Source organism: Protopterus annectens, chromosome 7.part0 (assembly GCF_019279795.1).
Source record: "Protopterus annectens isolate FY-2018-M chromosome 7.part0, PAN1.0, whole genome shotgun sequence".
Taxonomy (NCBI): domain Eukaryota; kingdom Metazoa; phylum Chordata; order Ceratodontiformes; family Protopteridae; genus Protopterus; species Protopterus annectens.
This window is the reverse complement of record NC_056739.1, coordinates 110507382-110533051: the sequence shown is the minus strand read 5'-3', so window position 1 is coordinate 110533051 and position 25670 is coordinate 110507382. Positions and strand designations below refer to the sequence as shown.

General features: G+C 37.8%; 1 protein-coding gene across 1 annotated transcript in view; it reads left to right on the top strand.

Annotated features, from left to right (window-relative positions):
* LOC122806268 (LHFPL tetraspan subfamily member 5 protein-like) overlaps positions 1 to 20651 on the top strand; it is a 155210-nt gene extending 134559 nt beyond the window's left edge. The window contains exons 3-4 of the mRNA XM_044076543.1: positions 2897 to 2932; positions 13292 to 20651. Of these exons, the coding sequence (XP_043932478.1) occupies positions 2897 to 2913 (17 nt within the window). The 3' untranslated portion in view covers positions 2914 to 2932; positions 13292 to 20651. The remainder of the gene's footprint in view (positions 1 to 2896; positions 2933 to 13291) is intronic.
* Positions 20652 to 25670: the final 5019 nt, after the last annotated feature.

Sequence of the window (25670 nt, the reverse complement as noted above, 5' to 3'; positions counted from 1 at the left end):
AATTCCGGACAGCCGAGAGGCATGTCTATAGTCTGTTTAGCAGAGTTGAGCTCTGTAGGATGGCTGTTTATTTCCAAATGTTTGTCTTTGGAAATATTAAAATATAGCTTACAGTTAGAAACCACACCATCTGAATATACCAAGATTTATTCTGCTGGATGAATTATTTAACAGAAAAATGGAAGCTTTGTATTTCTTACTGCAGCTAGAATAGCTGAAGCTTGAAAAGGTATAGTGTGCTACATTTCTGCATACTTTGGGTGAAAAAGCTATGTAGGAAGTTATTTATCTTGTTTATTTGAAAAGAAGATAAAGAAACATCAATTAGAGAAGTAGTTCACAAATTATTGGCAGCCTAGAAAACTTGCACTTTATTCTTCAGGAGGTCCTGTTGAGACTATAGATGCTTGTGTTATCGAGCAGAATACTTCAGCTAAAGGCTCATTTTGATGACTTGCTTTATCCCACGAGATATAATAGTTTGTGAGATAAGAAATAAGCAAATGGGGCATGGCATTCAAAGAAACAGGTCTGACATTATCAAAATGTCTGACGGATTTTTTTACTATAACATTTGTATATATAGTGGATTCTTATTTGCAATGTGTAATTATTATAGATGAAGTCAAAATAACTGAGGGTGGATGCCAAAAATTAGAGACCGATTTTAAATTCTGTTTTATTAGAAAGCTTCTATTTTGTATTAACATGTTTTTTCTGAAGTATATGAATTCTAATTCTCTAAAATTCTGAACACTTGTGAGGTAACATGTATAAGTTCGAATACAAAGCATGGCAAGCCACAGGCTGAGCGTTGTTTTATTTTTAATCTGTACTGTATCCCATGCATTCAGTTGTTTGTAGAGGTAAGAGGCGAACAAGCTGCAGGCTGAACTGTTTTGTATGAAAACTTTCAACCGCTTATCTCCAGGATCATGGTCAAATCCAGAAATAATCAGGGACACTTTTTAAAATATTAGTACTATTAACAAAACTGAAGAATGTGAACTAACATGTTTTTATGAAGTAAAAGAGGTGTTTGTAGATGTTTTTTAAGTAAAAGTGCATGTATATTCTTTTTTTTTTTCCTGAAATAAAAGAGAGGGCAGTTGCTGTTTTCTCTGAAGTGAAAGTGTGCATATATGATGATTGTTTCTAAAGTAAAAGTACATGGGTATATACTATAACATCGAAGTTGCAAAACTTCGAATGTTATAATATCGAACCCACTACATCAAAGGATGAAAATAGCGAAGCCCCGGAACAATGAATTCTTACTTAGGGCAAGATTTCGGTGGACCGTTCAGTGGTTTCGCTATTTCCTCCACTGTGGTGCAATAGTTACAGACCTTAGGGTTAGGGTGCGGGTTAAGGTAAGTAGATAGCTAGGAATGTATGGTTTAGTATAGGGTTGGGTTTTGTTAACTGTATGTGTGTATTAATTAGTTTGTTTGTGTATAGTTTCGTATGGTAAGTGTGTGATAGTTACGGATAAGGTTAGTGAATAGATAGGAATGTATGTAAGGTTTAGTTTAGGGTTAGAAGTAGGGTTTTGTTAAGTGTATGTGTGTGGTTTATTTATTTTGGTGTGCTTGTGTTGTGTTTATGTTTCTCGGAAAAGCAAATTTTTTCCCTGGGAAAAAATTTGCTATTCTGAGTGTTCGATGTTATCATATTTCGAAATTCCAAGTTCGAGCTTATGGTGTTCAATATTTTGGAATTTCAAATATATGATATAGACCCAAGTACATGTAGATGCTTTTTTCCCCAAAGTTAAACTCTACTTAGATGCTTTTTTTCTTGAATTGGTGTACACAGATGCATTCCCCTGAAGTTAAAGAAGTGTATACAGTTGCTTTTTCCACTTGACTTAAAGACCTGTATGTAGATGATTTTACCCCCCTAAAATTAAATATGTTTATGTAGATCCCCCTCCCCAACATTATAATGTACTTAGATTTTTTTTAAATTGAAGTTATAGTTACTGTTCTCGGAAATTAGAATAGAACTCTAAATATTGCCATTTATTAAGTGTGATCCACCACTTTTTCTCCCCAAATTGCCACATTTAAGAGGAATTAGGAGGGAATGACATATCCTCTTGTTACTCCGCATAATTTTCCTAATTAAATATTAAACATTGCATATGTCTCATTTATTAAATCAACTCTCCATCCCATTTTTCTTTGTTGGCTCTGGCTTGGATCTTAATGGCTTGTAAGAACCAAGCCATACCCTCAGCTTGACTCTTGCTCAGCTGTTCTTCAAAAATCCTAGGCGTGCCCACACCTCTAGCAACATAGATGCTTAGTACAACAACTATACCTCAGAGAGGCAGACACATCATGTGTGTGTGCCTGTCTGTGTTCCCACTCTGGCATTTTCAAGCATCTTCTTAGCCAGTCAGAAAGAAATGACGCACTTTACTTTCTAGGCACAAGTGGATATTAAAGCACTGTATGCAAAATCAGTAAGTTAGTAATTCATGATGAAGGACTCCTGGTAGCACTAAAGTTTGAGTAATTATAAAAACTATGTTGGCCCATTGAAATGTATTACATCACCTCTGTGTTCTGTTTTTTTTTCTGCTGTTGGACTGCCACAGCATTTCTTCATTTTTGGTATCACACTGCATGACAGTGATAGGACCTAATAGTATTCTCTACAGCTGTTAAAATTGTAGTTAAATGAAACGCAAATAGTTAGAACAATATAACTGCAAAGTGTATAGGCAGTATATGATGGTGTCATTTCTGTGGATATGATTTGCCAGAGAAGAGAGTCTAGAAGATTATGTGTGGATAGGCAGTGCTCCCTGTCATGTTGTAGCCCAAATTTATAGATGCTTGTGTCTGTGAGCCAACACTAATTCACTTTTTATGGTGTTTTTTTACAGAACCTACAAATGCATAGAAGTCCACAAGAAACAAGGGTAAGTGCAGACTTTACAGACTCGTACTGGCATCCTGAAAGGTATTAGAGCTTCTGCTCTGCCTTCTGAGGTAATGTAGTAATGTAGTTATAGCCCCCACTGTACAAGAAGAAGGCAGACACTGAATGTACTATTATTGACAATACATACTAACCTGTTACAAATATGCAGACCGTTGAGGCATTCTAATGAATTTTATGTACAAGCAGTGGGGCAAAGCATGCAACCCACTGGGAGGCCAGGATATACGGCATGGGCTCAAACTAAGTGTGTTTTTGTAACATTACTAATCAGCAACTCTGCAGTAGGAATCTGGGTGTAGCAAAAAAGTGTGTGTGTGTGTGTGTGTGTGTGTGTGTGTGTGTGTGTGTGTGTGTGTGTGTGTGTGTGTATATATACATATATATATATATATATATATATATATATATATATATATATATGTATGGGTCTGCTTCTAAATTCAAACTTTCAAAATGTCAACTGTCTTATATTCACAACCATAAGATCGAAGTTATGAAATTTCAAAATTTAAATAAAACAAAATTTTTCTTTTTTTTTTTTTTTACATATTTACAGGGGGCAAGCCCCCCTGCTAATTAAATATACCAACTCTGAAATCGCACTACAGCAAGGAAAATTATAAATATACCATTACACGCTGTATGGTGATCGCCACTTAAACGGTTCAAAGTTTCAAAACATTGGTCTTATGGTTTCGACCATAAGACAGTCGACATTTTTGGAAGTTTGAAACTTAGAAGTAAACGTGTATATATGTATATATATATATATATATATATATATATATATATATAAAGGTCTACTTTACAAGCTCGAAGTTTCAAAACTTCGAACTGCAAATGGTCAAGACCATAAGATCGAAGTTTTGAAACTTCGAAACTGTAATAATAAAATAAAAACAAAATTTTTTTTTTTACCTTTTTGCAGGGGGCAAGTGAGGAAAATGATAAATTTCCTGTTCTACACTGTATGGTGATTTCCATTCAAAACATTTGAAGTTTCAAAACTTCGATCTTATGGTCCCGACCATTTGCAGTTTTGCAGTTTGATGTTTTGAAACTTCGAACTTGTGAAGGAAATCCATATATATAAACATAGTATATATATATATATATATATATATATATATATATATATATATATATATACAGTATCTAAATGGTGAATCAAGATTCAGTTAAGACTAGAATGTCGAATGTCAGTTGACTGTTTCCCGTTTTGCCGACCTTCAATTCTCTGAGTGTCTGTTGCAGTGAATGCCGCTGTGCATTCACTGATATGTGTTCGCTGTTACAAATAGAGATCACGGTACAGTGTGGACCGGGAAATCTATCCTTTCCTCACTGTAGTGCTCTTTTGGAGTTGGAATATATAATTTGTAGGGGATGTGGGGGGTGCAAGTGGGCTTGACCCATGTATTTCTGATTGTGCAGTACTGAACTGTGTTCATTCATACTGCAGGAAAGAAAGCAGGTAATTGTGGCAGGTAAGCATATCCTGGCTGACATCAAACTTTGCCTTATTTGAAATGTTCAGTATTTCGATTCGGCAGTGTAAGCTAATTAATATGCTGCACATCAAACATGTAAACCGCATTTTTGACTGGTTTACATTATGATGTTCAATGTTTTGACAGTAAAACATATATATATATATATATATATATATATATATATATATATATATATATATATATATATATATATATATATATATATATATATATAGTATATGGTTCGAAAGGATGAAATAACTAGCAGGATACACCACGAGAATACCACAATGTAGATAAAAAAACTTCTTTATTCCACAACAAGTAAAAGATAAGCGCTTTCGCGTGCTTCATGCACGCTTCATCAGATCTATTGAACATAATCATTCTTCCACTTATATAGTGAGTGAACCATTCAATTCAACACTAACAGTTGATTAATTAAGCCTAATAATTAAAATTTAAAGCCCCATGCACCAATTTCATAGTGTCACCAGCTGCAACACTGTCAAACTACCTAACAAATTCAACTAGCATGAACAGTAAATAAGTGGCTAAATAAATGAACAAATAAATAAATAAATAAATAAATAAATGTCTGCATATCTTTATCAAATACGTAAAGATACATGTAGAAATGCAATTATTTTAAAAATAACATACAATATAATAATCACGTATAAACAGATAAGAGGAATGCTAAAATTGTTAGTAGAAAGCTATGAGTATTGCGTGAACCTTACATTAAAGTATCTACTCGTCCACAGGTCCACCGCATCTCCTATACAACTAATACACTTGGCGCATATTGAAAGAATGCTCAACAAAAAGAAAAAACCCAACAAAGCAGAATAAAACAAAGTAAAGTAAAGTAAAATAAAATAAAATAAAATGCGGTATGCAATAAAATACGGTATGCAATATAACTATCATGATGTTAATCTGTGTGACTCAAAACAATCTAATGTCAAACAGTTTCCAGTAAACAGCATTTCAACACAACAATGGGTGCATACCTCCATGCTGAGCTTAGAAATAATAAGTATTGACGTGTTAAAATACTTAGTTCCTACCAGCAAAAAAGATCCCTATGCATAACGCATCACAATATAGAGTATGTAACTTCCTATATTGAACTACATATTGTAGTCTCGTACAATCAACAATCCACAGTATAGGGCTATATGGTTCATCAGAAGGTCGACCCTGACCCCATCGAATGATGGCATCATGACCCCTTTCAGCGAAACCGACAATGTCGAATTCTGACATTGTCGAAATACAACTCGCCGTAAACCTCAGAATGGGCTTTAACATGGGTCGAGATGGGGGCAAGATTTGTACTTCGGCAATGTCGGGTTTGACATCGTCGCCGTTTGGCCTCCAGACTTTGACTGAAGTGGGTTCATCCGATCCCACTTCGACCTTCTGATTGTCACCCTCTCTCTCTCTCTCTCTCTTTCTCTCTCTCTCTCTCTCTCTATATATATATATATATAGATATATGGTTTACTATCAAAAGGTGGAATACGGAATGTTCACAGATGGCAACTCGAAACATGGATGTTCAAATTTCCATCTTGCCGAACATCCCACTGTGCAAAAGTTTATATCAGCGAATGCACAGTGCATTCACTGACATAAACTCAAAGTACTGTTCAGAGATCATGGTACAGTGCGGTGTAGGAAATTCATCCCTTTCCTCACTGTAGTGCGATCTCAGAGTTGGAATATATAGTTAGCAGGGGGAGGGGGCGCAAAAAACTGATGTTAGATATAGGAGTTTCCTTTATCTGAGTTCCTATATGGACATCACGTCGGTTTGCTATTGAAATGTCAAACGGCACTACATCGACTGTACTATAGTCAAACACGGAAGTTCGAAAATAGTAATGTCGACGTCAAAAAAATCATTCTAGGAATGGTTTTAACATGGGTCAAGGTAGGTGTTCAGTATTATTCAGAACTACAAACATCTCCCCTACCTCGACCCATGTTAAAACACAGTCCTAGATTTTTCTTTTTGTCGTCGACATTACTATTTTCGAACTTCCGTGTTCGACTATAGTACAGTCGATGTAGTGCCGTTCGACATTTCAATAGTAAACCCATCACGTCATGTGTTCGGCAACAATGTTGAATCTGCTGAATTCGTTCAGCTGATTCGACATTGTGCCATGTTGTGCATTTTGACTCTCATTTTTTTCTTTCAGAGTTTCGAACGGAAATAATTTAAATTTTTAACAGATATATATAAATATATATATATATATATATATATATATATATATTTATTTATTTATATATGTATATAGACAGGTATATTAATCAGTTCCCGGCTTTATTGAAAAAAAAGACCTCAAATGTATTTTCTTTATTATAGCCATCTTCTAAGTACTGTTTACATGTTATATCCTTATTTTTGATACAATGTGCAAAGGAATTCACCTTATCAATGAGATCTTCAGTAATCATCTTAGATCTGTCACTGCTAATTTTAGCATGATGTAAATTAACCTGTTCATTCATCACTGAAAAGTGAAAGGCCATATGATCTGAGTCTCCTAAAGGCTTCATTTGAACAATGTTAATTATTTTTGTAAAGATGTTACTTATTAACAATTATACAATAAAGAGTCATTCTTAATCAAAGGTGTGCACACTGATTGGACAGTCCAGTCAGCGTGCCGACTGTAAAATGAGCGTATTCCAATAAAAAAAAGTCCAGTTACTAAACTCTTGTTGAGCAACGTCATCTTCTGCTGCAATATGGTCCTATCAGACTGCATCAAAGTAAATAAGTAAAATATAGCAGTACCGTGCTATAGCTTTAGACTTCAGTCCCTCTCTCCAGTTGCAAGCTGTATTACTCTTAGCAAGGGTGTTAGCCAGGAAATTAATAAATCTCCTCACAAAACGGACATCGTAAAACACCTACTTCTTATCAGCACTACACTTTATGTGCTTGAGATTGTTTATTCAACACTTTTCAAGATGATATAGTAAAAAAATGTAACTCACCTATTACAACTCAGAACAATTCTCACTTTGTTCTTCTGATACAGTAAAGCAACAACGGAATCATTTCACAGTAAAGCCCAAATGTTCAGTTATAGAAGTAAAGATGTTTAGCATAAATATGAGAGATAGGGGTGCTGCAAAAAGTGCAACCTACCTCCAAGTGGTTAGTGACTTCATTCTTCAGTGACAAACCAGAAAACACAAAACTTTTATGGAGAAGACTGAATACATGAGACAAACAGCTCCACATTCTGTCAAAATCTGTACAGGCAGAGACAACATTGTACTGTACAGCCATAGAGCATGCTCAGTACATACCTTGGATGCAACAGACTATCAGAAGCTGAGAGAAGAGCACTAAAGCATTATTTAGAAAAATTAAAAACATTCTTAAATAATGTCATTGCATAATAGCAATAATCCACTCCTGAGTGTGAGATTTGCAGGATTTACCCACAGCTGTCTTTTTTTAATCACTTGGGTTTTGCCCTCATAATCAAACCACATCAACTGTGGGTAAATCCTGCATTACGCACACCCAGTCATGGATTGTTGCTTAAATCAAGTATGTTTGGTAGGGAAGTCACAACTGCAAAATCTTCTTTAATGAGAGTATGTCAATAAATTGATCTACTGCAGCTGACTGAGTGCTGTTTATTCAGTTTATATGGGGAAAATTAAAATATTCTAAAATTATTACATTTTCTAAATTTTCTGTATATTCCAGTTGATCCAAGGTCAGCAGTGGGTGGCTTTTATAACATGCTATTAACGTTAATGAGCTCTCATCTATAATGCCTAATAATTCTAGTAAAATAATTTCCCTAAAATGGTCCTGTTATAAGAATTTGGATGGCAAATGATTCAACACAAAAACAACCACCTCTCCTTCCTTACGGTCAGGTCTCAAGCACTCATATCTTATCTACTGTGCAATGATTCTGTGATTACAGCAATAGAATATGTAAACTCATTGCATGAAGCTTTTAATTATTCTACTTTTATTAGATAAACTACGAGCATTCGTGTAGTATATAAAATCTAATTTCTCATATGTTTAATGGCATTCCTGCTTTTAATTGTAGGTTGAAATCTAAAAAAATGAGTAACTGTCAAGATGTTAACAACAAAATTTCCCCTTGATAATTTAGATGGGATTTGTCCCACCCAAAGAACGTTGCCTTTTTGTTGAATTCCTCCCAGACTGTTGTAAAATCCTAGTCATGTATGTTACAAGTATTTTCCATTTGAAGATGAATGCTTTAGTAAAGGATGGCAATATTTCACTAACACAGTTACTCCATGCTTTGGCACAGATTAAATAAATATATGATGCTATTATATGTATATATATATATATATATATATATATATATATATATATATGGTATAATATTGTAATTGAAATATTTACAACTGCATGTATTACAACTGAATCAAAGGATGTTTTGCCTGGTAAAATTTTCTCTGATGCATGCAAGATATCAGATAGTTTGCGTTCACTAATACTGGAAATGGTTACTTTCTCCTTGTTAATCCCAGTGTAAGCCTACTGGAGTTTCTTATCATAGAATCACCCAAAAACAAAAGTCCATTAAGTCGGTCTAATGTTACCTGTGTCGTGTACCAAGTCAGAGATATTAATCTAAAAAATGTGACCTCTATTGCTTGTCTTTTTAGCTTCCTGCTACTACTTGGGCAGCTAAAGCTGTGCTGGCTGCTACTCCTATGCATTTTTGACCTTTTTGTAGAACATGTGCCAGCTGTGTCACTATTGTGCTTATTCTGATATAATGTTGTACAATGAGGAGTTAGATGTGGCCTTTCCCTAATACTGAAGGACCAGGTACTGGCGGCTCTTAAGTCATTATATTTTATTTGAAAGACTATTACCGAGATTAAACGTTTAATTCCATCAGACATTCAGTAATACATGTGTTTAGTGTCCTTCTAGCTGGATTTTTGCAGTGAATTTTATGTTGGGCTTAGTGATGGACATTTTATCCTTCTGTTTCTGGGGAATTCTGCTGCTGTCTTGTACCAATCCTAGTTTCTCTGCACTGTAAGATCTCATTAGATGCATGTGCTAGTGAGGTCTTTTTTTTTTTTTTTTTTTAAATCGTAGTTCTATCTCCTGCTAATTATGACACTTAGGATTAGGCTTCATTTCAAAGATCTAATAGATATTTACTTATGGTGCAAATCCAACTGGAGAGCAGAGCTTCTGTATTAATATCTTAATATCTCATTTTAAACTGCAAATTGAATAATAATAAAAGTCTAGCAATTGCTTATATATATATATATATATATATATATATATATATATATATATATATATATATATATGCCTCCAGGTAATAACATCTCGATTCTTGAAAACTTTCTGTCCTGGATCTCACAAACTTCTTCCTATGAAACCATTTTACTGGGCGATGTTAACACTGACTGGAATTCTATGTCCCCTGACTCTCCTAATGCCTGCATTAACCTCACCCGAATATACACTCTAATACAAGCACTACACGTGACTGAATCCTCACCTCTCACCCTCAGCTCTGCCATAACCACTCCATATTTCCCGATTCCCTAAGTGATCACCTCCCTACCTCTATCTGGCAGCACTCCCCCAAATTGTCCAAATCCCATTATTTACAAAGACTCTCACAGTCTGTCCAATTTCAGCCCTGATACCTTTAATGAAATACTCTCCTCTATTCCTTCTCTTTCCTTCCTTCCTTCTCCTTCTTTCTCCTTCCTTCGTAATCTTTGCCTAGAAGAAGCTGTGCTAATAGCAGCTTTCTTAACACTCTTGACTCCCTTGCTCCTGTCAGAAAAATTAGAGTAAAATCTAACTTTGTACCTTGGTTAACTCAAGACAATTGCTCCCTCATTTGAAAGAGGGATAGTGCTTGGAAAAACTGGAATAAGCATAAATCCCCTTCCAATTTTCAGTGCTACAAAGAACTTTGCAACTTAACAAAAAACAAGTCAACCTTGACAAAAAAAAAAATATTACTTAAAGCCACAAATAAGCCTCGGCACTAACCCCAAGAAATTCTGAAACACAGTAAACAAGTTCATACTCCCAGGTAACTCCTCTGCACCAAATCCCTCCCCGACAGCTCTTACTTACAAACTGCTACACTTCTTAACACCTATTTAATAGAATCCATTCAGAAAATAGCTAAAAAAGACAAATACTTATCCCTCACCCTCACCCCCACCTTACACCCACTCAGCCTCCTTTACACTGAACCCCATCCTCACTGCCTATATCAGATCACTACTCAGTAAACTCAAACCATGTTCACCCTCCGCCAGTAACCTACTTCCTCTCTTCCTTAAACTCGCAGCTAATACTATTGCGTATACCATCTCCGTACTTATCAACAGATCTATCCAAGAACACACAATCCCTGATATCTGGAAGAAATTCTGTTATTCCTCTTCATAAAGGAGGTAACTCCACTGACCCCTCTAATTTCAGGCCTATTGCTGTGTTGTCTCCCCTCTCAAAGATCCTTGAAAAATGTATTCATAAACAGCTCCTTGCTCATTTACTTCAAGAAAATCTCCTCACCCCACCCAACATGGCTTTCACCCTAAGCACAGCATGGCCACAGCACTTAAATCTTTTACACATAGTATCTCCACATCTCGGGACCAAAATAAACTTATTTTGTGTCTATTTCTTGACCTCGCTAAAGCCTTTGATACTGTCTCCCACAATCTATTGCTGTCCAAACTATCTAGCCTTAATCTCTCCACCTCTACTCTCTACTGGTTCTCTGGTTACCTCAGTGACAAACCCCAGGCTGTGAAATGCCTCTCTGCATCCTCCCCTTTCCTTCCAGTGCACACCAAGGTTCCCAAAGGCTCCATCCTTGGACCCCTTCTATCAACATTTTTACTAACAACCTCTTTCAAGCCTATCCTCAGTCCTGTCTAATACAATATGCTGATTATTCTACTATAACTTCCACCTCTGACAATCTATCCCACCTCCTCACCATTACCCAGGAATCTCTCCACTCTGTTGAAAACTGACTAACATCCAACCAACTCCTTCTAAACCCTAATAAAACTAAACTCCTCCTCTTCCTCCCTAAATCCCTCCAATACAATAAATCCACCTTTACTGTCACTTCTCAATATATAACACTTCTATCAAGGTTGAACCCTATACTAAACTATTTGGGGTTATAATTGGCAATCATCTTAAATTTGATCTTCATATTCAAAACTGCATTAAAAGACTCACCAAAAGCTAGGCCTACTCTATGAAATAAAAAAAATCCTGACAAATGAATCCAAACTCTGTGGTACTATCCAGCCTACTGTATACTGCCCCAATCCTCACCAACCTGTAAAACCTGTAAACTAATCTTTTTACTAAGCTGGAACTTACATATAATAAAATAGCTAGATTTGCCACCAATCTACCATATCACCGACACCACTGCCTTTCTTTAAAAAAACCTACAGTGGCTTGAGTTTTGCCATCATCTCCTTCTGCCTCAACTTCACCTCACTTACTCCTTATTAAACCAACCCCATTCCTGTCCTGCTCTCTCTACCCTCATCACTCCCTATGTACCCAACCGTATACTTCGTAGCTCAGACAAACACCTCCTTCAGATTTACAAACCCAACAGAACCATTGGTTCATAGGTTGGTACTAGGCTATTGGCCCTAGGGCCTATACAAGCCTAGCCATAACAATTCCCTGTCTAACTTCTGTACAACCACACAGTCGCAAATGCTTGGAATAAAGTGCTCCAATACATACGATCAATTTTGAATACCAACTGTTTAAAAAAAACACTAAAAAAACTATCTGCTACACTCTTGGACGTACTCTTGCAGTGACCCATCTTAATCAACCTCTATCCCTCCCCACTTCCATTTATCTTCCCCGCCTCTCAATCTCTCCCCTCTACTCTCTACCTACCCATCTTTTCTTATCCTCTATTTGTTCCATAGGATAGCCTTTACAGTAATTCTTTCATTTCTGATGTGCGTTACCTGAACCATCTGCAAGAAACTGTTACTAGTGATGTGGGTTACCTGAACTATCTGCAAGAAACTGTTACTAGTGACTATGTACAGGATGAAACTTCCTGTGTCAACTGCTTTTACTGTATCATATCACTGTGACTGAATTGTGTAAAAATGATGCTTTAACTATGTATGGAATGCTACTACGTTTGCTTACTGCCTTACAGTTTGGTATTACTTCTTCCTTTGACTGTGTGTGATTTGTAACTATGAGACTACTGTTTTACTCTTATAATTAGCTATGGAGTGTGTACTATTTGGAGCTTTTCTCTATGGGTGTCTACTGAAAAAGGGCATCGCCCAGACAGACTAACCTGGTTAACAAATATCAAATAAATAAATAAAAATTGTTTTATTAAACTCAGTTTTTATAATTTAGCATTACTTCATTTGTGTTTTATTTCATTTTAATTATGTTTTGTGAATCCAGTTTGTCGTTTTTTAATTATTTATTTATTTATATTTTTACTGTATGGTGATAGGCTTAATAAAGATTAATTCTGTGTTGAATCAAAAAGGCTGTCTACCAGTCCTTCTGTGATTATCTTCTTAACATTTTCCTAACAGGGTATAGTAATTTATTACTTAGCTTTTCCAAATGTCCAGTGCTACTTCATTTTGGATCAGGTAGTGGTTACTTGAAGTTCTGAACATGACATTCTGGGATCAGATCTTATTTTGCTATATAATGTTCAGAACTAATCTGTGTAGAGTTCTGACCATAACCTAGTCTGACTGGTGTTTTTTTTCTTTTCTTACAGATTAAATAAACAAAGTTAACAGAAGTTCTTTTGTTAGCAGTATTTAACAACCGGAGCATACAGAACAAAGAATGCACAACTTTGCAACAAGATCTGAGGGGAATCCTCAATATTTTTGTTGGAAATAGCCTGATTCAGATTGTGCAAACTGTCTGTGCACGGGAGGAATACAGTTAGCTTCCTTTCAGAAGTATATCACTATGTGTATCTTAAGCTCATGTGAAAAAAAGACAACAAGAGATGGATGGTCTGTTGTTTCAAACCTTTTGCAGCATACAATTGTACTTAAGAACCAAATTAAGAACATGAGCTGTTCCAGAATACTGCAGAAAGACAATATGATATAATGTTATTTTATCCTGTTTACAGCAATTGAACTGTAAAGGTTAGAACTTGATGAAATGTGGAGATGCACACTGTGATTTTGTTGACTTGTTTAGAGTTATGAACAAAATGCTTAATTTGGTAGACGAGAACAGGGAATCATTACATCTCTTGTCTGAGCTCTGTCTGAAAACTAAACAGTCCTCTATTCAGTCTGGACTGTATGAAGGCACAATTAAGTGTTTTTCATGGTGGTGTTCTCCATGCAGAATCTCATTCATACATGTACCTATTCATATTAGACAGCAATAAGCTCTGCACTGCATTAGATCAGGTGCCTCCGTGGGGATAATTTTATCTTCAGGAAAAGATGGTGGTCCTTTAAAACCTACAAAGGCTCTTCCCCCTTTGGTATTAATGCTTAGGGGCTTCTAAGAACTCAGCTCCTGTGGCCCTTTTCCACATCTGAAGTGTCTGTTCCATAAATCTGTGTAAAGTCTATGGAACTTTGTCCTGTTGACTGTTTCCAAACCTTCTGCAACTACTACTTACAGACTGTGTTAGACTTGCAGTTACCTCCCACATCATCTGGTCCACCTTCCACGACTTCATGCATTTTCAGTCAGCTCTACCACTATCCAGAATTCCTGCCACACAGTTATTTTCTGAAGCTTTTGCTATATACACTGTTAGGTCCTACAGCATCTGTCATATTTAATGTGCCCTGCATCACAACTGTAACTACCCTACAGTCTCTGCAATAGCTGCTACTACTTCTTATATGCAGCCCTCTGGCAAAGCTACCATTTCCTTGTATATCTCTATTAAATTTACAGTTACTCCCCACAACTTCTGCGAGATACTGTTACTTCCTATATTCTGTACTGTACTAACCACTGTGTCCTATAGGCTCTCCCAAACCCAGCACTGCCTCTAACATCCTCTATGAACTCTACCATTATGCTGTAGTGACTGCCAAACGTACCACTACTTTGTGACCTTTACCAGACATGATATATATTCTTTAAGTACCAGTTGTATGAGGCGAGCCTCAGCCTAGATTAGGTACAGCTCATTGCTGAAACATCAACCCTGAGAGTGGGAGGTTATGGTACATGCCACACACAGTACTAGTAATAGAGAGTGCCAAACTCATGATCCTGTCAGTCTGCCCCAACCACTGAATGAGCATATCTCCTGCAGATAGAGGGAGGAAAAAACAAATATCTGACACCTACAGTCTCCTTTACCTGCCGGGCTTACAGGAATCAGCAACTGGGACTGGGTGGAGGAGCCATCCATGCACAGAGAAATGGAGAGATGGTCCTCTCCTAGTAGAAGGCAGAGAAGAGAGAATAGAATCTCAAGGCTGAGTTGTGAAACACAGAAATACCAGAAGAAGCCTAGCTGGTAGAGTCACAGTTGTGACAATAATAACAAATTGGCCAGAATGCCACTTGTCTGCAGTGGAGCTATTTTGAAGCAAGCACTGGAATATTCCACCTCTAATGGAGCTGGTTTTCACTACAGAATTAGACAATGGCAGTGAGCTGCAGAGGATATTAAGATGGCAGTCCACCTAGAAAGGGCTTACCTGGTGACTGCAAGTATATTCCTTATTACAGCAAAGGTGAAGAAAGCTGTTTTCATCTTTTTAAACTCAAACACTTGCCTCAAGTTATACCTGGGGTGGTGATGAACATCCAGAATACGAAAGGCTATGTCTTTCTTCTGGTTTCTGCTTAGGTGAAGACAACAGAGAGATGAATGGACAACTTCAAAGCAAATTCATAACCTACTTTTCAGGAGGAAATTTGGTTTAGGACCATAAAATCCATATGAAAGGTCAGATAAGATTCCGTCACATGAAAGCCTACAACTCTGAGATCCTGCAGGCAGACGGCATAATTACCAAAAAAAATCAGTATCCTAGAAACTGAAACTAATGCAGCCAAAGCAGTTGCTTTGAATGGGAGTCTGGCAAGTGTGTAGGCCATGAATCTCAAATCCCACATTGGGGGGAGGGGGGGTCTTCAAAGTTGTGAAGAGATGCAGCATTTCAGACACAATTTATCTATTTATTTATGTATTTTACATTTGTTAACCGGGTTGGCCCAACTGGCCCATTTTCAGTGGACCCCAGAGGAGAAAAGCTCCAGTACATGACAAGCATTATGAAACAAACATTTTAAACAGTACATAGCTTGAAATATACATTGAAACAATAAACTGAAACATAAGTTAATACATAGATTGAACATACATTGAAGCATAAGTTGGTACAGCAGTTAGCTGAGTGAGGCAGAGATATAAAATAGCAGATAGATTCATAGATGCATCCTGACTGTGGTCTAACTAAGCTGCAAGTTATACAGGGACCTCAAATGTTAGAATAATTTGAAAACTGACCTGCTGGGGCATTACCGGGTACTGTTTCACATAAATAGAAATTTTTTTCACCTGCCAGAGTATGTCTGCATGATGAAAGTATGCCTGGCAGTTTTAATCACTTCTGACTTCAGCTAGAAGGTTCAGTGGGATCACAAGGCCTACAGCTGGTGCCATCCTGACTGAGGAGGCCCCCCTTGGCTAGAACCAGTAGATATTTCTGTATCAGTAGGGAACTGAGAGCCTAAAACTTTAGACTTCTTGGTCACCAGTCTTCTCTGAATTTTGCAGTTACTGTGGAATTAGAAAGGAACAAAAGGAAGGCGTACAGATATTTTTCCACAACAGGAGACACGCATTCACTGCAAACTCTGCTTTGGGCTGCTGCTGTGATTAAAAAAAGATGGGGAGAACTGCATTTTTCTAAGTGGCAAAATGAGGCTTCTCTAATGGAGCATAGGGTCAGAAGAATTGCATGCAGCACTGAATGGTTGATATAGAGTCATTACTCTGTGCCTTGACCTGTGGTGGGTGCATTGAAAGTAATGCAAGACCTGCATGACAATTAGTGGGAGCTGTCTACTACTTTGGAATACAGTGACAGTGGCCTGACACCAGTAGTAGATGTGTGAGTGCATGTTGGCTCTGCAGCCATTAACAGCTCTCAGTCCAGTGCAGTACCTGCATACACAGACATGAGGCAATAGTAGGTGTATTAGGTGTTGTAGGAAGTAACATCAGGTCCAGCAGAGACTGCAGGAAACATAAATGGCAATTATCAAGAGAGTCTGAGCTTGGCTCACCTGCTGCAGCCTCACCAGACTGTCACATTCATGACCTGCTGGGATCTCTCCACAGACCGGAATGATTGAACTAGACAGTGTCTAACTCTATGCCTGTGAAGGCTGTCCTCTGGGACTTGATCAAATAGAACTTCTTCCCTGTTTATGCCACCCACACCCAGCAAATACTGTCACAGGTGTGTCTGACTCCAGGAAAACACAACCAAAGAGTCTTTCAGTAGAGCCTGTAACAGCTAGTCATCCTGATCGTGGAACACATGAAGTTCCATCTCATAATGCTTCATCCATTATGGCAAGCACAATGGATACACTGTGGGTGCTGAATAAACTCCAGAGGCAATTTGCATCTTATCATGTTCAAAAGTTTAACAACCTACATTTACACTTGTCATAACTCTAGTCAAGTGTTTTATTCATCTTTCATCTGATCCCCACTCTGTGAGACAAAGGACTTTTAACTTGGTACATTTATATTTGTATTTACAGCAGCAACTTTTATAAGATTCAGTTGTACATATATGTAATCTCATATCCCTATACTGGATTTTCACACTATTTTGCATCTCTCTGCATTAGTGATGTCTATCAGTACCATCTCTCTTTAACTTGTTTTAACAATGTGCTCCCAAGCTGAGCCTGAAAATGGTTCACTAGGCTCAGAAGATGTACAGGGGTTATCAAGTTTAAAGAAATAAACAAACTGGTGCCCACACAGAATAAATCAAACAACTTCCTGTATGAAACTCTTGTCAGTGATGTAACAAAGTTCATGTCCAGTGAAACTACCCAGGTGTCCTGCATAACAGGAGGAATGACCATCTGGAAACTGACATCTCAGATGTGTCCAATGTGGCCATTGAAGTCTGCAAGGACTAGGACAGAACACATCCTCTGTTCCATCAAAAACAGAAATAGGTGTGAATAGAACTCCTAGCCTAATTCTAATTGGGGGGGGGGTATGGCCTTGATGAATAAAGTCTGGGCCTGGATCAAGAGCTCTGCAGAGAGACTGATCTCTTAGTACAGCTATTTCTGGAAGAGAACCCAAGTGCTCTAACATGTGGTTGACCATGACCACATCCACAGTCCACTTTTCTCTTATGGTGGCTTGGGACAGACCTGGAGAACCTTCCTCGTAATGTCTAGCCACAAACTGTAGTTATGGCTGCAAGTTATATTCTTGGTTAACCTTAGCAGGCACTGGAGAGTGCACAACCATGTGATACTTATGTGCCTTCTGTAATCTTCATACATGAGGAAGTTATCTAATCCTAATTGAGTTGATACAGGGGGCTGATTGTGAGCTAAAAGAAGTTCTCAGCAGTGGAGAACACCTCATTCTCTTTACTTAGGTCAGCCATTAAGTCCTGACAAAATTGGCCAAATAAAATCTCCACTCTTGAATGGGGCATCTAAGTTAGAATCCATGGCCTCTCTTCAAAGAGAATAGCGTCAGCCAGACCGTCCTATGGAGAAACATGACTTAGCCGGCAGGCCTAACTATAGTTTCATCCCAGTCAGAATTACACCAGACTGCATGGAAGCCATTCCTAGCTGCTTTTAACCTACTCCTTCTCACTGGTCCACTTGGGAAAATTGGAATCTGAATTGGTGATTTGAATAGTTTGGGGCTCTAAGCCACCTTGTCTACCATATCTAATGCTTTAGACTCCTTATCTGTGGCAGTCTTTTAAAACAATGAAGGTATGTAGGCTCTTTGTACTGGGTAGAGAAAATCACAGAGAAGGCAGTCTAAGGATGGCTGCACAAGATCTTATTTAATAAAGCTAAGAGCCTGTAGAAAGAGAATCTGCTTTCTTAACAGCGATAGAAGCAGAGTCTGAGTGTTTTCAGGATGCACATGTGGCATCCCTGATAGCTGTCTATACACAGGAATTGATCCAAGGCAGCTGTCTATACACAGGAATTGATCCAAGGCACCTCCACCACACATATTCATTTAGATATTTTTGATGGGAAAGAATATGGGCCACAATCCATTCCACAGAGTGCATTATGAACCTCAAAGGGAGGGGTCAGCTAGCAGTAGATGCAGAGTGTTGAGGCATCACTCTATTTATATTTCTCAGAGGTAAACTCTAGGTCCTTACACGAACAGGAAATGAACAGATTCCAGCAAATCATAACAGGCTCAGCAAGAACATGTTCATACATGGCTAATGAGTGTGGGGGTGAGCATTTGTTAGATGCATTCTTGTTAATGGTCAGCTAAGATCTAGAGCTGGTTAATTGCCTACTAGTGGTGACTGCGTTGGGACATGAGTTGCCTTTGCCAGTCTCTTTGGTTATATCAAGCAGTGTGTTCTTTAAAGGGAGATGCTACCCCCCCCCAAGAAAAGGTCCCACCAGACTTCTGACATCAGCTTGAAATTAAAAGCCTTAACCAGGGCCTCTAGGGCAAAAGAACCTTTGGACCATCCTTTTTCACAGGCCACTGTTTCCCAAAGTTCTGGGAAGGAGACTGGGGGAGCAGAGTCCTCAGCCTATAGCTACACCAGTTCAAGGAAGTGACTTCATGGAATTTTTATCCAGGATCTGGCCAGTAGCAAGAGTATTCTGGCTGAATGGCCCATGCAATAGCAGCACCTTCACGGCCCAGGATACCCTTCTCAAGGTGATACCTGGAGATGCACTTTCTTTGGGCCCCTTGCCCTCCTGGGTAGAAACAGAGAAGCAAACAAGCTTCTGTTCTTTTAGAAGAAGCTTGTAATGCTCCAGGACAGGATGGCAATTTCAAAATTGGATTTGACTTTTGAAAGGTTTAACTGAGGCTTACATTTCATATCCCTTGTTTTCTGACAGAGGTTTAGCAGACATATGGGGCTGTGGGTGGGACTCATCTCCTGATCACCATGAGATGAATCTTCTGCTGCCACCATCTCCTTGCTGTAAAGTAGGTTATTGTTCTAATTTTTGCAGGTAACTGGGCTGAATCTCTGGAACTTAGCATCAGTGTTTTACATCATGTTCCTCTCCCAGGCATTAGAGATAATTTCAGAGATTATGTCTTGGAACATTATTTGTCTGCCATAAGGACACTTAGAAACTTTCACTATAGGCATTGAACACAGGGGGCATCACTGTGGCTTAGTGCTTAGAGCTCTGGCTCACAGCACCAGGTTCTGGGGTTCAGTCCTGACATGTACTCAGTCTGCTGAAGTCTGTATACTCTCCTCTTGTGTACATGCATTTTCCTCCAGGACCCTCTGTTTCTTCCCATCAACCAAAAACATGCTACTGTAATTTTGCATATGGGATGGGTCACAGCTGTAAAGGGGTCCATGAACCAAAATACTTACCTGGTTAACAAATAGTAGAATAAAATAAAATAAAATAAAATCAATGAGGATTGTGATTCATAAAGTGTAAATGGATACACATATAAAGCAGGCTGAGGAGTTAGGTACCGTCTTAATGAGTGGCATCATGGTATGGCCAGGTGTGTGGGACATGCCCTCCCAAGCACAAGAACCCAAGAAAATCATTCAGAACTGGAAAAGATGGAAGGATGAATCAGTTCACAGACTAATATGGTTTGCCTTATTTTCTTGAAATGTGATTCTGGGACAATGACCTATACAACATCCTTAGATTGTGCAGTTAGCTGTTTTGGGAAGGCAGCAGCTGCACCATCAATTTTAGTAAAAAAAAAGTTGTGATATTATTTGTGTGCTGCAACATTTAAAAAGAATGAAAACCTCCCATGTGCACAGAAATACATATTCTTTTAGGCCTGAAGTCACAATACCATATTGTATTTGTTACTCTGCAAGGAAATCTTAGTTGCACTTTTATTTTGAAATAAATGTCTTGCCAGTGTTGTAGTCTGTGGGTATTCTGGCCTTAACTGACCCTACCTACTAATGTCAGTGTCTCTGCTTCCAGGTTTTCATACATTTTCAGAATCAGACACCTGTATGGTCAGCTCATACAGTGCACTACCTCAGCTAACAGCACTACAGACAAGAAGATTACAACATCTCAAATATCTACATGTTTGTATGTGTTTATAAAATAACTGTATTTTTGTTTCAACATTTAAAATGACAAAAAGCATCACTAACTTCATGGGGGAGGGGGTCATTATAGCAGTAAATTATAACATGAGTTTTTTGTTTTTTTTTGGCCAGACTATATAAGCTTTAGTCTTGTAAAAAAATTCTCTGATTTATTAAAGCTCCAAGACTGAGATATATAGTAAGTTTATCATATCTTACTGATAAACACCTGGATGGATTTCTGGTATGCTAGCATTTGGATAAAAGCTGGGAAACTGAGCTCCCTCTGTAACTATGAAAAATATCTATTAAATGAGATAAACTTTGTCAAAAGATATTTTAATCTGGCAATCCACTTACATTAGTCACATGAAGATGAAAAAGTGAGTGGCATGTAAAAGAAAAAATTCCTACAGTAAAAAGAGTTGAACTGAAGGCAACTAGCAATCTGCTTCCTTGGCTGAGAAAAGAAACAGAGGCTCTGACTGCAGAATCAGTGAACAAAATTGGTTTAGAGGATAAAATTAATAAAATCCACAAGGAAATATTTGACTTGTTGTTCCTTAGCAGAATTTGTGATACAGAACAACAAAAAAGTAGAGGAGATAGAAAAGGAACTCTCCAGGCATTCTGACAATATAGTGGCTATCCAGGAGATGGAATCAGACATCAAAGAAGACAGGTGAGAAAGGAGGCATTACAGAAAGTAACATAATTGGAGGAAACTTATGATTCATGACTATGCCAAAGGCACCGGAAGGGAAAACTTGTTAGGAATTCATGAGACTTACTGAGTGTTGGACATCAATTCTGGCCTAGGATATACACATATAAAGAGAACACATCATCTATTCACCACAAACATCAACTGTGAAGCAGCAGAGGCGCATGTTACTAAAATCCCAGTCTTACAGTCAGAAAGAAAATGTACTTTCCAAATTGTGGAGTAGAGATGTGATCTTGAAGGTAGGAGAGACAAGCACTTTTTTAGTTTTGACTAGACAAAAGCAAACCATATTTGTGCCTGTTTTCAAAAAGTGAAAAGAGAAAAAACTTAGATTTAAATTGAAGTATCCTACTGGATTTTCATCCTAATGGGGACAAAAACATATTGAGAAGGAGACCAGTTAGAGAAGAGAGCACAAGAACTGGAGAGGACTGAATGTCACGGAGACAAGCAGATGCAGCTGTCAGCTGGCGATTGGGCAAAGAAAAATAAATACCACGAGAGATGAGTGGTGAAACCCCTTCCAGTATTCCAGAGAAAAATGATGGACAAACATAAGTTGGTAAGAGAGACAGCAAGACTGGTTGTGACACAACTTCATGAAAGCCAGTTAAAAGATTTAGAGACAACTGAAGAACTTTAATGCCTGAAAATCTGAGAGGGAAACAACTGAAAGAGGACAGTACAGAACTAAAGCTTTATTTTTGTGATATAATTAAGTAATGGCCACTGAAAGCCATTTGATAGAGAGTCATGTGGATCAGAGGAGTAAAAAATGTATAGCTACCTAACATTTCATTTCACTAGATATCACTAGATATCACAAATGCGCAGTAGACTGAGGATTAATTAATAACCCGCATAACCATGGGAAAATAGAAGCACTGTTTTTGGGGGCGGACTTGTGTCTATTACTTTAAAATAAAGCGGAGTAAAATAAAAAAGTAACCATTTGCCCAAAACGATCGCAATGTTAGCATTACAAGTCATGAAATAGGGTTTGAATGAGCAGGAAGAAGGCCTGTAAACAAGATTTAAACAGAGATTATCCATATTTAGTTGTACTAAGGTACTGCATTTTTTAAACTTCTTGTTTGAGAGACTTCTGCAGTTAGGGGAAGAAACGTAAGGCTTCTGATTCTTGGATACTTATTTAAGTCTTAGTTTTAGAATAAAAAAAAGAGTTGTATCTAAATAGAATTGGTGACTAATCAGTAAAAAGTAGAATTAATCATTAAATGCATACACCTTAAGGGGATAAATGACAAGTTACACTCTTAAATATTCAGATATGGTGGAGGATTATAGCCATCCCTTGGAGGCAATGAGGGGATGGGCCTTTAACAGGGTTAGACTGGAAGCTGAGATGACAAGACATGATGCTAGCAAAGAGGATGTATTCACTAGGTGTCAAATGTGGGGCAAAGATAAACAAGACATTAAGGTATGCAGTGTAAGGTATATCAAGGGCCAGGTAAACAAATTAATAATTGAAATGTAGGAATAGGTGCATGACCAGTACTAACTGAGTGGCTCGCAAGGGAGCTAAGCAGGAGGTGAAGGTAGTGCAACCAGTTTAGTAGATGAAATGAGCACTTTGACAATGAACATTCTGTGAGGAAAAAGTGATGCAAGACAAAAGGGATATTGTGAGACCTAGGGAGAGAAAGAGATAAAGGCCTGACAGAATTATTCTTGAAGATGAATCTGCAACTTAGAGCTAAGGCATAAACTAATTTAGACCCACTAAATAATTCACATTTGTACATGGTTGATAGAATTTTGTTGTGTATAGTTTGCACACAGCAAGATGGAAGGGTGAAGGGCAGAATAATGAAGAAGGAAGCAGATAAGTATTATTTTTAAGGTAAAAATAAGAACTACAAAAAAATGAGGTGAAGGACAGAAAGAAGGCAGCAAGGGCATACTATTTAACAGCTGGGGAGGAAAGAACTAATGATAATTGAATATATTGACATGGAATGTGAATGGATTAGTGGATAAAAATAAGAAATCAAAGATAAAAGTGCTGCCCACATAATTATATTGCAGGAGACACAGTTGACAGCAAGTGAACATTTAGCCCTAATTAAAAATAGTGGTGATATAAAATATACTGCAGATTATAGTCACAAGACAGGTAAAAGTGTGTGCGGGGGGTTTATAATAATGAAAAGAAAACGTAAACAAGGTGTGTCTGTGATGATCAAAGACTATTCATTAGGGTATCACATCACTTTGGCAAATGTTTATTTGCCCCCCCCCCCAAAAAAAAAAATTAAACAAGTAATGAGAGAGACTAATTATCAATGAGTAATTTTGTTGGCAGGAGATTGGAACATAGTTTGTAAGGAGAGAGGTGTAGTGGGAGGGCCAAGAATGGAAAGGGTGCAGAAGGAAGGTGGATACTTGAGTAAGCATTTCCAGATGTTTGACTTTGAGGATGCTGTAAAGATATTAAATAATGAAAAAGAATACACTTATTTTCCTATTAAATATATCACATGGGCAAGATTGAGTAGAGATTATATCACAAAAGAGCATGTATCCATGGTGAAACAGCACATATATCTGAGTTGTCTTTCTTACCATGCACCAGTCATGATTACAGTAAGGAAATTAGAAATAAGCAATCCTTTAAACAAGAGATAAAGGGGGCACTGCAGGAGGTAATCAGAGAATTTGAAGGAGAGAGTGATACCCATTCTTTGTTTATATCAATATTTAAATAGGCTATCATCAAATGCAAGACACTACTGGGAGGAATCAAGTAAAAAAAAAATAAGTAGAAACTCTCAAGAAGATAAAAGAGATACAAACAAGAAAGAAAGTAGATAGTGAAAGGTCTGAGAAGGCACCAAGCAGTGTTAAAAACCAAGTGAAGGATTATTTAGAAAATCAGGCAGAATATAGACTGGATTTCTAGACTGGATTCTAGTCTCTCACCCTCATTATTTATCTGATAGTGGTACACTTCCAGACTCCCTTAGTGACCACCTACCTATCTTCACATTTTGACTACCAGCACCTTTACAGAGAACACATAATTATATTACTACCCGCAACCATAAAAACTTCAACCCAATAGCTTTCTCTGACTCTCTAAAAGTAGTTGACTGGAACATTCTAAAAACTTTACCTCTAGACAATGCCGTGGCCCACTTCAACACAACCTTCCTAAACCTTCTAGACTACCATGCTCCTATAAGGACTAAAAGAATAAAACTAAAAACTACCCCCTGGTTAACCAAAGACACACTAACAGCCATGCGACATAGAGACAAGGCCTGGACACTTTATCAGAAAAATAAATCTCCACTCACCCATAATGAATTCAAAACACTTAGAAACAAAGTAAAAAGGCTTGTTATCACCGATCGGCAAAACTACTTTTCCATACTCCAAAACACTAATAAAACAAATCCTCAAAAATTCTGGAAAGGAATCTCTTCCCTTATCAATCCTGGCAAAATAGCCAACCCCAGCCCAGACCCCAATGCTTCTGACATGGACTTGACTACACAATTCAACTCTTTTTTCATTAATTCTATTTCCAAACTAACCTCCTCATTCTCTGATACCACCGCATCCTCGACTTCACCCTCATCCTCCTCTACCTTTCCCTCCACTCCCATCACCACTCTTACTTCCTCTCCAATACCACCACCCTCAAATACCCTACCCCCTTTCTCCACCTTTCTCACTAAAACCTATTCCCACATCTACCATAAAAAAACTCCTCCAGAAACTAAAGCCATGCTCTAATGCCCCAGACAATATTCCTTCATACTTCCTTAGCATAGCTGCAGAAGCCATTGCCTACCCTATTAGTATTCTAATCAACCGCTCTATCAAAGAAAGCATAGTACCCCAAATTTGGAAAAAGGCCTTTATCATACCCTTGCATAAAAGTGGCAATAATAACAATACTACAAACTTCCATCCCATAGCTATTCTGTCTCCCATCTCTAAACTCCTAGAAAAATGTATCCATTTGCAGCTCCTACCTTACCTCTTAGACAATCACCTGCTGACTCCAACTCAGCATGGTTTCAGACCCGGCCATAGTATTATGACAGCCCTCCTCTCCTGCTTAGAAACTATAAATAAGGCCCGGG